Consider the following 15,119-nt stretch of genomic DNA (forward strand, 5'->3'; position numbering starts at 1 on the left):
TTCTTTCTGGGAACAGAGCAGGGGTGAAATTGAAGGGAGGTGGGAGCTATTTAGCTCCATCATGTAGCCGATAAGAGCTTGGTTAGCTTGACAGCAACCAGGAGCTAATTCTGGTTCCCCAGGCCAACTGATGGCAGGCAAACACTTATGGGAATTGACTCTGTGCGTTTGGGAAAATCTATACAAGATTAACGCATAAGGTGTCATAACATCATGGACAAAATTGCATGTTCGCATTTTACGCGGAAGTTAGATTGGCAGAATTGTATGTACTAGCTCCTCATTCCCCAGTGGTAGCTCCTGGTCACTGGTTAATGATAGATACCCAGGAGCTGCTTTTAACACCCAGGAGATGCTTTTTACTCCTCCCTACCCAATCTTAATTTCGATACCTGCAGAGTCTGAAGAGCAAACTCAACGCGTGCACACTTTCAGTTGTCACAAAATACATTCCAAGTAACTCCCGCAGTGGCATTATTGGGGTTAAAAGGTGCAATGTCTGAAACAGTATTATTTCTTTTAAAAAAGTTAAATCTGCTGTCAGAATTACCACCATCAGAAATCACGCCAAAGGTTCCCAAAGTCAACTACATACACACACACACACTCTCTCTGTAAATCGGCTAGAAAAATACATCTGTTTAATGTTTTTGTAATAGACAAGCAGGCGAGGGTATGCTGACGATTTCTTCAATGTCCATGACAAACAACACGGATGGAATCAGAGTAGCACAAGTGGAAAGACTTTTGTACAGGTAAGGGGCAGCTGGAAGTCTGAACGCAGCAAACACACAGCTTTTGCAGAGAAAGCATTCCGCAATAGCTGCAGAACCGCGCAAGTCTCTGGGGCGGCTCTGGATGCAGTTAGCCATTGAACAATAGGAAACAAGACACAGTCAGGATGGACTGAAGCCTGCAGCACAACTCCACACTCCGATGACAAAACTGAAGGACAGAAGTATTAGCGTAGAGGAGGCCAAAAGTCCAAAGACATTGGGCCTGCTACACAAAGCATTTTCAATGGGATTTTTACACTGAAAAACGCTTTGTGAATCATGTCCGTTGCGTCTGCTGTGCATAGAGAAAAATCGTCCCACACATTTAACTGGAACCATGCTATAGGGAACAGAATGTTATTGGCTAGCTCCTTGTGGCAATTCCTCACAAGGGGTGTGAGGAATTACGGCCTAGCAAGGGAGTGGAAGGACACTATTATTTTATTTGTATTAATTCATAAAATGATTCAGGTAATTCCATCTCACAAAGGGTAATCCGCTCATCAGATTCCCCTTTCATAAGCACCATGCCAAGAGCATGGCGTACCCCTGTGCCCTGCTGGATGAGTATGTTGATCTCCAGCACCTGCTCTCCAGTAGCACATAGGAAGTCCAGAGGTCACAGGTGCCCTCTTGAAAGCTGCAGTGACAGTCAAGTCACTACAGAGCATGTCCGGGTGGCCCGTTAAAGTGTAAACATAAGCCCTACCTGAGTTTAGGGTATGGTGGCCAGCATCTTTCATAGTTATCGATGCTACATTCATTTGATATCACACATACATCAGCCATGTGATCCCAGTTCAGCTGTGGGACGGTTATGTGTATTCCCTCCAGTCGGCAGGACTGCAGCCCTGGGGGTTGCCTCTGTTTACTTTGTGAGGACATGCAACACTCGTCAGAGACCAGCCACTCCACAGGAAGCTGTCATGGGAACAGGAATCAAAGGACACATCCATTCAAAAAAGTGGTCGCCTCACACCAGTGTGATGCATACCAAAGGGGCATTTGATTCTAATGAGAAGGGAAGGGGGCAGGGTTACTGTAGACAGAGGGAGCTCCTTACAGTTGGAGGAAGGTTCCACCATCTTGTTTCTCTCTGCCTCTGTCTTTCCTTCCTGTACCCTCCACTTCTTGTAGCACAAAGCACTTGGTGTGAGGTCAGAAGGACAAGTCCACTTCTTCCGAGGACAGGGATTGGACCACTAAAGCAGGTTTGCTTTTGCCCAGTCACCCGTAGACGTTTGCCTTTAAAAGAAAGGGTCTGCCACCACTTCTTAGAATCATCTCTGGGCTTCAAACTTTCAAGAAGATTTCGTTGGACCCTGTTTGGAGAGCAGGCCCTTCTAAAATCCTCCAGTTATGAGGTGAAGGCAGGTGTTCCTAGGCAGAGGCAAGCTCTGTCCCCTAACCATCCCCAGGGACCATCAGGGTTGATCTCTGCTGCTGGATTAAGACTTGCATCTCTGCCAGGACCTCACCATGCTGAAGAACTGCTGAAGTACTCCTGAAGGGGTGTACCGCCTCCCCAGTGTTTGGGAGCCCGAGAAAGGGACTAATGTGGTCCTCGAGACCCTGGAATGGAACTTATAGCTCCAGAGAGACAAGACAGCCAGGATTGCTGCAACTTCTCTGTCGAACCACTGCAAGCCGTGATTCGAGCGTGTGCGACCCTGCTTGATTTGATTATTTGTAATGCACAAATCCACAAAGGGAGCCAGGCAGAAGCTGCAACTAGGCACAGATGACAATATGGCGAACAGGAGGAACAGTATAGTCAGAAAGCAGAATGACAGGTTATTGAAAAATATACATTTTGAGCTTCTTTCTGAATATAGATAGGAAATGGATTGTCCAGAGATCAACGGGCAGCAAGTTCCAGGCTCGGGGGTCCATATATGGAAAGGCATCCATCTCCAAGATGTACGAAAGGAGAGGGGGGGTATGGCCAGGAGATTTTGACCCGCAGATCTAAGTGAGCAGGTTGGACAGTGGATTTTGAAGGCAAGATAGCTAGGGGTTAAACCATGGACACACTTAAAAACAGAGGATCTTAAGGGATCCTCTGTTGTACTGGGAGCCAATGGAGGCTCTTATGAACATGGGATTATAGATCTAGTTCTGGGAAGGCTGTAAAGGAGTCTGACGGCCACATTTTGAGTGACGTTAAGACGACGGTGCAATTGGCCAGTTGCAATACCCATAAGAAGGGCATTACAATAATCCAGTTGGAGACAACAAGAGTTCAAACAATAGCTGGACAATCTTTCTGTGATGACGGGGGGGGGGGGAGAGAATGGGCTGCAGCAGTTCAAGTTTGAACTATACAATTTCACTGACCTATAGATTACAACCTAAATTCGATAGGCAAATGCAGTGAGGTTTTTAACTCTGGCACAAAAGGAGGTAGGTACTTCAAATAGGGCTGGACACAAGAATGTAAATCAGTCAACAGATTTCTTGGCCCAAATATGATAACCTCAGTCTTAGAGGGGATTAGTTGCAGCTTACTGTCCAAGCTCCAATTTTTTTTATCTGTCAGACACAGGCGAGTACTTGGTTGATTGTTTCCGGGGGATTTTTAAGCCTGATGTAGATTTGCGTATGGTCAGCATACGAATGGTAACTTAGATTAAAATGTGAAAAAATGTTTAATAGTGGCCGGATATAGATATTGAATAGTAACAGAGAGAGGGAGGAGCCCTAAGGAATGCCAAAGAGAACAGGCAAGGAGTTGCAACAGGAGGCTCCCATTTTAACTTGTTGGGTCCGATTTGATAGAAAAGAAGGGAACCACTCTGCTCAAACCAATAGGGCCTGCCTCCTTTGGCACTGTACAACACTCGAAACACAGCTCTGCCCGTTCAAACCAGTTTGCAGCTGCACAGTTCCAGCTGCAGCTCATTGCCTCGACTAGAACAGGGAAGTACCACTGCACTTGCATTGCTCAAACCGCTGTTTCAACCACCAGCCTCTTCATCGCTGATGACTGACCTGACCCTGGTGTTCTTCCCGAACCACATCCTTTGGGCTCCCGTACCAAACTAGCTCGTCTCTGCACCCTGTTATCAGCCCATCCATCGTCAAACCAGACCTAGTAACAACCCCGATCCAGATCACTCAAGCCCACTTCAAACTGCAGCATTATTGCAGTTCGACCCAGTTGCGACATCTGCTTGCTGCTGGACCACCACGACTGCCGCATCTCAAAGTGACATGTACCACCGAACAGCGCCGAGATGCCTGGCTCGCCGTTGTCGAACCACCAAGACACTGCGAAAGGTATTACTGCTCAGTAACTGCCCCCTTTGCCCATTTTGGATCCTAGAGACTGGCTAGGTCACAATCCCCTTTGCAATTCAAGAACAAATCCTTTTCGAACATTGTGTTTTTTATTGCCTTTTCTCCCCCTTATCTCATTTCGCAGAGTGATTCATCTTGCATATTCTTTGTTCTTTCTACAGGGGTAGGTTTTTGTAGTGTATTGTACATGGTGCATTTAAAGTATATATATTTTTATAGAACCTTGACGGGACATTCCTTTATTTTGGACCGTTCTACTTTGCTGTTTGGGTTGCTACTGTTCCACATTCACACCCTTCTTCAGAGTATAGGCTTCCCTCAGGCCACGTTACCACAAAAAGCAAAAGGAGGTATTTCTCTTAAATATGTCTGTTTTACCTTTATGATTGTGTTGACTCTTGTAAGTGTGGGTAGTCAATTAATCACAATGAGGCACTCCAGTCACAGGGGTCGGTGCCAAGCCTCTGGTCCGTACTTCAGTCATGGTCTAGGTGAGATCCTACCCATCTCTGCAAGTCCATTCATGCAGCGAGCAGGGCACAGTGGAGGGGCTGGAATTCTAGTATCCCTTTGACTTGCCTCTCCTGGGTATACCAGTAAAACACGCAAGAGGTAAGTGGTAAGGCAGCATGAGACCAGTATGCACACCTGGAAAAGTGATGCGAGGTCAGTCTACCTGTGCCCTTCAAAATTAACGATACCCTCATAAACATGCCAGAGAAATACACAAAACGCTTTAGCCCTTGGATACGGGAGAATGTACTGATTTGGGTCAGTCTACCTTAAACAAAAATAGAAAGTCAAGAACCTTTTGTCAACAGAGACAACCAAATACTGCAAACAAACTCGATCAATAATCTTGAACCAAGAGGCTCTCTTTCGCTAAACAATTCCGATTACCCTCCCCTCACCGCCTCACATCGTCATCTCTCTTCACCTTATACTACCCTTCCTGCAGCATCCAGCATTGTACAAACATACCATATTCATTGATACCACTGCTCGCTTCCTTAGCCCAAACACACTACCCCCACACCAGTGACTAACCAGGCCCTCGCAGCAGCGAATTCAACTGAATGATCTTGGGCTCTCCCCTTTGGATGAAACACTTCAAAGTCTCTCCACCACTACAATGGCACAGCCACTCAGAAATCAGGTACTTCTGCAGTACAAGTATCAGCACCACAGTTGTACAGAACTTAGGTGGCGGTGTATACCTGGTCTGTGCCCCTTCCAGAATCCTGGAGACTCATGTGAAAGGTAGTGGGATCCCTAAACAGAGTCTGGCAATGATGAAAATCTGGTATATTGGGGAGTTGTACTGACTGATGAGTAAGAAAACATATGAAGTGAAGGAGAAATTACACCCTCGAGTTTTAAGAGTGTTTTGTGGAGCTTAAAAAGAACAACTCTCGGTGACGGGATGAAATGGAGTACCACGTGCTGATGCACAATTGGATAACCGTAGAAGTTTACTATGAGCCTGTTCCAGCAGAACTCCCGCCAGACCTCCAGTAGTGGCTGTACCTTTGGAGCCGTCCAACGGACCGTCAAAGCCGTTGGAGTGTAGGAACACCTGCCGTCCTCATAGTACAGTACCACCTTCCAATCAAAGCCCCGGCTTTAAACTGTCCGACAGTAAATGAGGATTGTGTCTACTAAGTGATCAAAATAATGACCACCACTCGAATACTACACTCTGATCTTCACCTGACAGCTACTAAAATTTCGGTTGATTCCTGGGGCTTTGCAAGGGTGGTGGGTGTAATATTGAGGCTGACCCCTCATAGCAAGGTCGTTGGGTACCTAAGCGCAAGGTCAAATAAAGTGTTTGCGTCGATGGACTCTGTATCAAGAAAAGGTAGTGTATAGATTCTTCTTTGGTAGTTGCAGTAAAGAAACGTGGAAGTGAATAGATATTGTAAGACACAATCATTCGGTCATCCATCCTCCAGGTAAACTGTGGTTTCTAATATTTTCCCTGAAACCTCTCTTTACATTACACAGAGGTGGAAGTGTCACAAATCATTGGTACGCTATGCCACCAGTTCGTATTTTAAGTGCGCACCTCTTGTTCAAAGGATCAAGAAATGCATCGAAGACGCATTTTGTTTCTTCATAAACAAAAATACAATCAACTGGGCTGGGAGGCTCGAGCACTGCCTATTTCTAACGTCACCGCACGGCCCAGAAACACAGGAGGCGTCAGTGGCTCTGCAGTCAGCACCTTAACCAACTCAACAAGTCTCTTTTGTCATCAGCAGCAGAGCCTTGCTTGTGCAAGATGGGAAATTCACAACTGAAACCCCATGCATCGCACCTGTGACCTTGCAAATCGTTGACAGTTTAAGAGAGCAAAACAATAAGGCACCCTTTGGAAGATTTGTTTATACCCGTGATTCCTGCTTGACATGCAAAAAAAAAGTAAAGTTTCCTTTTATGTCTAGTAGAACGATCTTAAATTCATGCAGAACAACGAATCTGCCTCACCTAACTGGGTTAATTACACAACTTCTTTATTTGTGTGCCTTAAAGCCCTGAAAGTACAGCGCATAAATAGATTTAGCAGGCTTTCATTATTTTGCTTTCTGACACTTTTAGTTGTCCATTCAGGGTGCAGAAAATAACGCTATAATGATATTATTGTGGCTTAACATTTTGCTATAAAGATTACGTTTAAAAAAAATGTAATTTAAGCATGGCAATAGTTAATAAATAACTTAACATATACAAGTGAAAAATAAAAATACACATATACATACAAAAATACATCTGGATAAGAATATAGAATTCATAAGTAAGTTACGATATCAAGCACAATTATACAATAACTATTTCATCAATCCTCTTGCATACGTGCATAAGGACAATAGGACGGCCAGAGATACAATAAGACCAAAATTGGTCCGTGATGAACCAGCCACAATTAACAGCAAAATTGCCCAAGTACTTGCATCGCATTTCATCAAATAGAACATGCATTCAGTAAGTGTCGAGTGCTTTCAAATTTTCTATGGTTTCCACAAATTCAACATGTTCTTTTCCTGGTCTGGCTCAATCATTAATAGAGAAGGAAGAGGGTTAAACCGTAGCAACATGAGGAATGTACTCAGTGAAGGGAAAAGAAACAAATACTTCTGCAGGAATAAAAAGGGAACATCTGTAAGCAAATTCTGCCAACATCTTTCTTTTGGATAAATATGCAACATTCATAGTCCAATCCCACAACCTCATATTAGAGTTATATCCATTCCCCTGGGTTTCATATCCTTTGACAAGGATTTACATGCTGATAATGTGAAAAACCAGAGGGTGTTTCACAACTTAGTCACCAGGGATCCCTTACTCAGGTGGCCAGGGAAAGGCCATCGCTTTTGGATCCCGACCCTGGGGGTTGACAAGCAAGGGAGTATAACCTGGGTTGGGGATCCTCAGGGAGTGGGGGAGAAACATCCAATGGCGAGACTCGGTATCCCCTTTTTCCACAACCCTTCTAACCCCCATCCCTGTTTATTTTATGGGAAACAACTCCCATAATTCCTCCCCACTTTGTTTTTACAAAAGTACTGGACCAAGGAACGAGGTCAGAAGGATTACCTCCGCAGACTTGCATTGGCCTTGCCCCTGTAATGAGGCCAGGTAGAATTAGGCACGAAGCTCTAATAATGTATACCTGCCACTTGTTATGGCTCCTTGTGAAAATAAAAAGGTGGCGCACACAAGCACAGTTTGAGCGAGGACGGGTACTTGAAGGAACAGCTCTTCCTAGGCTGATGCGAAACAGCTTTGGGAGTTGGAAGGCCAAAGGGCTCATCAACAATTGAGAGGATCCAGAATAAGCCAGGCAAGATTTCCAAGCTTTCAAGAAGCAGCGAGTGTTTGAAAAGCAGAGCCGAGTGAGCAGACACAAGAAACCTTCCAGGTAATCCACTAACTCCCTATATGGTGCATGAAGGTCAGACGGGTTTGTGTTGGGGAGATAGACGGTGTCCAATATTCATCAGATGTATAATATTATGGCTAGGATACCACAGGATCTTGAAGGGGTTGCTGTGTCCTTAGACATGCAGAAAGCAATCGACACAGTATACTGGCCCTTCTTGTTTAGGGTTCTGAACAATTATAGGTTCGGACCAAATTTTGTTAAATGGGTGCAAATGTTATCTACGCATCCATATGCCAGAGTGTGCTTTCACCGATATTGGCGCTGGCGGGGAGATTCGGGGGCGAGGGGGTATGGGCTACCAGGCAGGGTTGCGCGTTAATCACCATTGCTATTTGCGTCGGTGATTGAGCCCCTGGCAGATCTTATGAGGGCTCGATATGTCTGCGCTGGCATTAACATATCTGGGCAGGTTGAACTCATAACCCTTTTTGCAGATGATATCATGATGCATGTCAGGGACCCACGGTTCACGAGTTTGGGAAATACTCTGGTCTACGCCTGAATAGTACCAAGTCCAAGGTTTTCCCACTAACAGACAGCACGCCTGGAATGGACAGCAAGGAATGTGTTCGGTCTGAGATGGACATATCAGCATATAATATACCTTTGGGTTGTGATCGCTAGGTCTGCAACCCTTGTCAAGTCCCTCAATTATGATCCTTTGGTTGCGGGGACGTGTGCTAAGCTGCAACCGTGGAGCCGGCTCCCTATTTCCCCGATGAGACAGGTGACCCTAGTGAAGATGATTATACTGCCCAAACTCTTATCTCTTGAGCAATATCCCATTATGGCCGGGTAGGGCCTTTTTCACTAGAATCACCCAAGCGTGTTCATTATTTGTGTGGAAGGGGCATATAAGGATAGTTGGAAGCGCCTTACACTGCTGTATGAACTCGGAGGATTGGCAGCACCAGACTTTGAACTGTATTACCTTGCCGCCCAGGCATATTATGCAGTGTATTGGGTCGGGGATGGTCCACACGCATTGTATGTTGGATTAGAAAGGCAGGGGAAAGCAACGGCAACACTGCTACATAAGCTTGCTATAGGCACAAGGGGTCACGTTAATTAACTGGACCCGGTGTCAACCATGGTCCAAACTGGTTAAGCAGCCCAGGAAAGCGGTATTCTATAGTCGGGCCATGTCAGTTTGGGATGCGTCCTGCGTGGGGCCCACGAGGGAGCACATTGACGCAGGGGAAGGAGGGGGGGTGCGCGCGCTGAACTTGGGGAACTTATTCCACAAAGGGGTGTTTATAACTTGGCACACGACTAAAGCATACATGGGGGATGACCCTCTCCAGAAGTTTCAGTATTATCGCCTTCATTCGGCAGTTGCTGCGACGTGGTCAGAGTTACCCCGGGAGCCGGATTCCCACCCGTGTCTCAACTACATTTTGTCCTCAGATGCAACAAAGAAGTCTGCTTCAGCGCTATATAAGCTAGCACATGCGGCTAGAGGGGTACAAACTTTGGCCATTAAGGGGGACTGGGAGAGGGGCCCGTGAGACACTTTTACTGACACACATTGGTTGCTAATATGTACACTTACAAAGCATATATTGTTAAATTCTACATACAGGCTAATACACTTTAAGATTCTAAATAGAGTGCCTCTGACCCCAGCCTACCCAGGAGAATATACCCCAATTTGGATGGAAAATGCCCCTGATGCGGAGCGGGAGAGGTGGATATAATGCATATGTTGTGGTCCTGTCAGGCATTCTCGGAAATATTGGGACATGGTGTGTAAAGGGCTCAAAGAGATGGTAGACCTACCCATGACATGGGAGCACTCAACAAGCATACTGGGATGTGTGTACAAATTGAATCCTTTGAAGCTCAAGTTGGTAAATATTGGTCTACTATTGGCTAAGAGGGCTATCCTGATGAGATGGAAGAGTAAAGTGGCCCCCACAATTGAGAACTGGCCAGATGACATGACCTGGGGAGGAGGGGAACTATAAAGAGGAAGTATATGCTAGCTTGGTCACGCCTTCCAGTAGGCCGAGAGACATATGGGGAGGCTTCGAACAATACTTGGTGAATGAAAATGACGTGATTGTAGCATAAAATAATGTATATAAAAAGGTACTGAAGTCAATGTTGGATGCATGCGTTACCTCTCCACACCATCCATCTTATGGAATTGTGTGGTTTTGTAATGTTATATCCTGTGCAAGTTAAATAAAAGGTTTCTTTCTTTTTTTAAACTAGGTGCCAGGAAACGGCCGCGACCCTCCCAGGGGAACGGCAGAGTTGAGGAGCCGCTGGTAGCGGCCTTGAAGTGCGTGGAAAAAGATATGTCACAACCAGTGAGTTATCGAGAGCAACGAAAGTCTGGTTGATGTTATAGAGAAAGTGACTGATTGAAAGTTGCGTGTGTGCCGATAACACACAAATGAAGAGGAGAATTGTTAGAGGAAAAGGAAAACAAAGTAACAGAGTGGTCCTGCACAATGAAGTCGCACATTCAAAAGTCTCTGGGAAATGTTTTGAACTTTAGAAGTGGAAATCAAAAGGAAAGAAAGTTGAATAAGAAGAAAGCAAAATATGCAACTTGTGGAATATGCCAGGAGGGCAAAAGCCGAGTATAAGAACTACAATTACCAAGAGGCATTGTTGCTACAAGAAAAGATGGTGAATTAAATGAATGTGGAAAGAGGTCGAAGAGGTCATGCAGAGGTCCATGTAAATTCCATGCAGTTTCGAAAGTCTTCGACAGTGAAAGATTTATTGATGAAAACGTGGGGTAGAAGCCCAACAAAAGACAGGCTTGTGCACGGCCGAGGGAAGCCTGTGCAGAACTGTGAGAAATTTAAAGCATATCCACTAATTATTGAAGGCAAGGCGGTGGAAGCCTGAGGATGTGATTGAACTACCAAGAGTTAAAAGCCTAAGATTGTACTGTACCAGTAAGTCAAAGTGTGCAGAACTGTGCCATCCACATATCTTGGTTTATTAATCTCTCCAGACCCGTGACGTTGAACCTGGGGAAGGGAGTTGGTGCTGAAGCCGTTCTGACATTTATTTTTGACATACTATTTTCCTTGTTGTGTTTCCTTAACAAATGTGTTATCTTGATAAGGAGGGCAAGGTTAGGTTTTCTTAGAATAGGCCTTTTTATTTTGAGCAGACTGACTTGGACATATTTATTATTGTTTTATGGTCGAGATTACTCTCATAAGAGAGTTAGGGCAAGTTAGGAATTCTAGCATCCCAACTGAATTCATAAATAAAGGTTTGAAAACGTGTATCCATTGTGTCTTGCTATACAATTTGTATATTTTACAAGTAAGACAGTGTTACTGTAGGCCTTCGCATCCAAAACTTAAATATTTGTAACAAGTAAAGATTGGAGGTTATGTGGCCAAGTGCCTAAATTGCAGAGTGGGTTAAAATCCCCGCTTCTTTCTTTAGCCAAAGTGTGTGATTCTGGGCAAATAATGTAAGCTCACGCTGAAATAACTGCAAATATCGCAGTGCTTATGAGTGATTACATCTGCCCCATTGCAAGGGTGTGATCCTACTGATTTTAAAGGACAAAATGGTCACTCAGGCTCTTCTCTTAGTTGCCTCCAAGGCCGTTGCCTAGAATTGCATTATTGTTGCTCTGGCCCTCCCACAATCCCATACCACTTGATTTCACAGGCAGATATAAAGTCTCACTAGCCAGTTTGTGCACCAGAGATTCTAGTATAATGAACTGTGGAAGAACCAACATTAAATGTTCTCCCCTGTTGCTGCTGCCAGTCAACAAAGTTGCTCGGACATCCATAGTAAGGCACCACAGGATAATGAGCTAAACTCTTTGCTTTGACCTGTTATGTTATTGCATCTTTAGAACACACAATCTGCCATTTTCATAGTTTCTAATAGCTTCAGGATCAGCAAGAGGGGGATATGGGGCTAATGAAGTAGCAGGGGCAGAGATCATGGCAAGATTGCTTTGATACAACGTTGATGTGTATACATCTGGAAAGACAGGGCTCTCTGTGCAGTGTACGTTTTAGATATTTTGTGAGCTGTCTAGAGCAGTGGTTAATGTCCGCTCTATGTTGCTACGGTTCTTGTTTGTTCTGCATTCAGGTAAATTGAGCGCAGATACATGCCTTTGGATTATATGTTTTATTGTGCAACCTTTGTTTTTCAGTGGATCGGTTGTGTGTCACAATGTATTTGTCATTTAGGGAGGGGGGGTAGAATGATTTTTGGAGTGGTTATGGTTATCCAAATCGTCTCCAATGAATGTTGAATTGGAATGCATAGACTAGTTATGCACGAGTAGGAATTTGGGGCTTTCAACGTGCACTTAAGGCAGCAACACAGAAAATAATTGTTTTGCTTCCGGTTGTTTTTTGCCAGTGAATCACCAGGAAGCCAAAGACCAAAGGAGCAACTCAGATGAGAACCAAGGACCAGAGGAGAGTGGCTCACCAGTGCATCCAAGGAGCAGCGAAGCAGCCAGGGACCAGTGGGGCAATTGACCAGAGAGATTTGCTTTTACTTCAGTCTATTGTTTAATTTGGCTATAAGCCAAAACATTTGCACTGGAGTAAAGTTAGAAGGGAAATGACGAGTGAGAAGGGACACACAGCTTGAGGGGGATGTTCAGTTATTTACTAACCCTGACTGCCAATGGCCATGTTAATCCCTATGGTCATTCCCACCCACTACCTGGCTCTCGCTGCCCAAAACCCATCCTCCCAAGATCTCTTTGAACTGGCTCCATCAAGCAGTTATGTTAAACTTTGACCTGGCAGTTATTTCCATGTAGTATGCTGAGAGGTAGTCCCTTTATTTCAGCAATAAATGTGCTACTGATGTAATAAAAAAAAGTATTAAATAATTGTGTCTTCAACCACTTGATTTCTATCTGTTCCTTGCACTGAGGTCTTGTTTAAACAAGCACTGACAAAATCAACAGCTTCTGCATAGACATATACCAGGCACTCATTTCATGTCTAGATAGTCACACGATGTTCAACCGTTGCCATCTTACGGACAAGTAGTACAATTATGGCAGTGCATAGCAAATATCTATCCCATGGTACACAAAAGCCATACCGTTGTCTTTGCCAATGCTTGTATTCAATTGAAGCGATTACTGGCAACTACAACGTGTAATGAGTTTAAGGTACAGGTCTGGCCCTGCCCATTGTACTCCATTTCTGTTTAACACAGTTACAGTTACCATTCTTCTTTATTCATAAAGGTATTTACTAAGAGAAAATTATACAGTAATAATTTAAAACTAACATCAAATCATCACGTCATAACTGGATTAACTTCCGGTATTATTCATGTAGTGAAATTACATTTTTCTTAATGACACTGGTTAGAACCCTATGCAGTTAAAATGTAATGCCAATCAAAATGTTTAAAATAGGTTCGTAATTGTGTGTTACAGATTACACCAATAAACATCTTCGAAAGATACGTGTGTCAAATAGTATCTTGTTTAATTTGCATGCAGTTCAGAGACTTTCATTTATGAATACATTGTTTTGATATATGTCGGGGACGACTCTAGCACCATGTTTATTATTCCAGGTAATGCCTAGTCTGGCAACAAAGTAACAGGACCCATTGTAGATTGGAAACTAAAGGTCACGCCTTGACTTGCCCCGCACCTCCCTCATTTCTCCCCGACCCCCACTCCTTCGCCCGACCTCTGCCACCATCCCACTGCTTCCTTTTTGGATGTAGCTAGAGTACCACTACTTCCTTTTTTCCACTTCCACCACTGACCTCAACATCACTCACACCAACATTCCACACTCCATTCACATGCAACATGCTACACGTCCACCTCCCACTGCCTCTTCGTCCCTTAAACCCCTTCCCTTGGCAGTTTATCCACCAACAAAAAAGTAGTTGGCTGCCGTGCAAGCAAAACGGGAAAGCAACAGCTGCGATGAGCGAAATGCAAATGACAGATGAAAGCGTCAACAATGTCATTTACTACGATTATCAACATTATTTACAGGTGGTAACAATTAAACAAAATAATGGATTGCGTTCACATTACTTCTAATCGTTACATCAGTCGAGAAGTGCACAGGGTAACCAAGCGGCGCCCCAATGACAATGATCAGACATTCACAGCACAAACGATGACCTCCTTCTCAACAACTCATACGAGTCCTTGAAGGAGTTCAGAAATGGAACATCACGGGGATTACAGCCTGCCAGTTTCATGCAGGGTGGCGACCAGGAGTGCAGCAGCGATGCTAACAACCTACACCGCGTGACTGAACACTACCTACCACTTCGACGACCTTGAGGATGCCTAAATGGGACCGAATGTAGTCCAAGTCGCACCGGATGCCCCTCAGCCCGTGGTGCTGCACAACTGGCTCCGTAGTGGACTGGTAGGGACTGCTGGCGCCCACAATCATGGATGTGCTAGAGGCTGCCCCATCAAACCCATCCACATCCTCACTAGTGCCTCTCATCTTGGCTGTAAACGAAGGGGGGCGAGAAGTGTCCAAATGGAGGTGGTCGCCCTCAAAATAGGTAGTCTCTAGTTCCCATCCGCGAAACGTACCATAGCAACGCCCTGCCCACCCTTCTCCACGTGACTTTGGGCACGTTCCCTACCATACACGTAGCGTTCGACGTCATCATTGTAATTGCCGTGAGCGGGAAGCGTAAAGGCTTCGGTTTGCCAGCGCGTGCCCTTGGCTGGCTGAGATCGAGGTAGGCAGTTTATTCACGAATCGCGATACGGGGAACGTTTCCGCAAGACGCCCGATGGAGCGTCCCACTTCGTCTTGTCCCTCGTTGTGTTTTTTGTGAGCGGGAACCGGGAAGGCTCTGGCTGCAAGAGCTGCAGAGATCTGTGTGCTCTTGGGTGGCTGGGATTACAATTGGAATTTTCTTTCGGATACTGTGAACGTTCTTGCAAGACACCGGATGAAAACGGAAGCGGGAAATTACGTTTACTTTAAAAATCATGTTCATCCATTCAACGTGAAAGGTACGGCTGTGGGGGTATCTGCGTGTGGTTCGGGAGAGGCACATGGGCCTCTTGGTGTGGGTCTGCAAGGGGGATGGAGCATCTTGATATGTAGAGGGAGGATGAGGCCATAGCT

At 45.0% G+C, this 15,119-nt stretch overlaps 1 protein-coding gene across 1 annotated transcript in view; it reads right to left on the reverse strand.

Annotated features, from left to right (window-relative positions):
- CMTM4 (CKLF like MARVEL transmembrane domain containing 4) overlaps positions 1–14,594 on the reverse strand; it is a 659,789-nt gene extending 645,195 nt beyond the window's left edge. The window contains exon 1 of the mRNA XM_069653104.1: positions 14,292–14,594. Coding sequence (XP_069509205.1) covers positions 14,292–14,480 — 189 coding nt within the window. The 5' untranslated portion in view covers positions 14,481–14,594. The remainder of the gene's footprint in view (positions 1–14,291) is intronic.
- Between the last annotated feature and the right edge of the window lie 525 nt (positions 14,595–15,119).

This window comes from Ambystoma mexicanum, chromosome 1p (assembly GCF_040938575.1).
Source record: "Ambystoma mexicanum isolate Mex_15411 chromosome 1p, UKY_AmexF1_1, whole genome shotgun sequence".
Classification (NCBI taxonomy): domain Eukaryota; kingdom Metazoa; phylum Chordata; class Amphibia; order Caudata; family Ambystomatidae; genus Ambystoma; species Ambystoma mexicanum.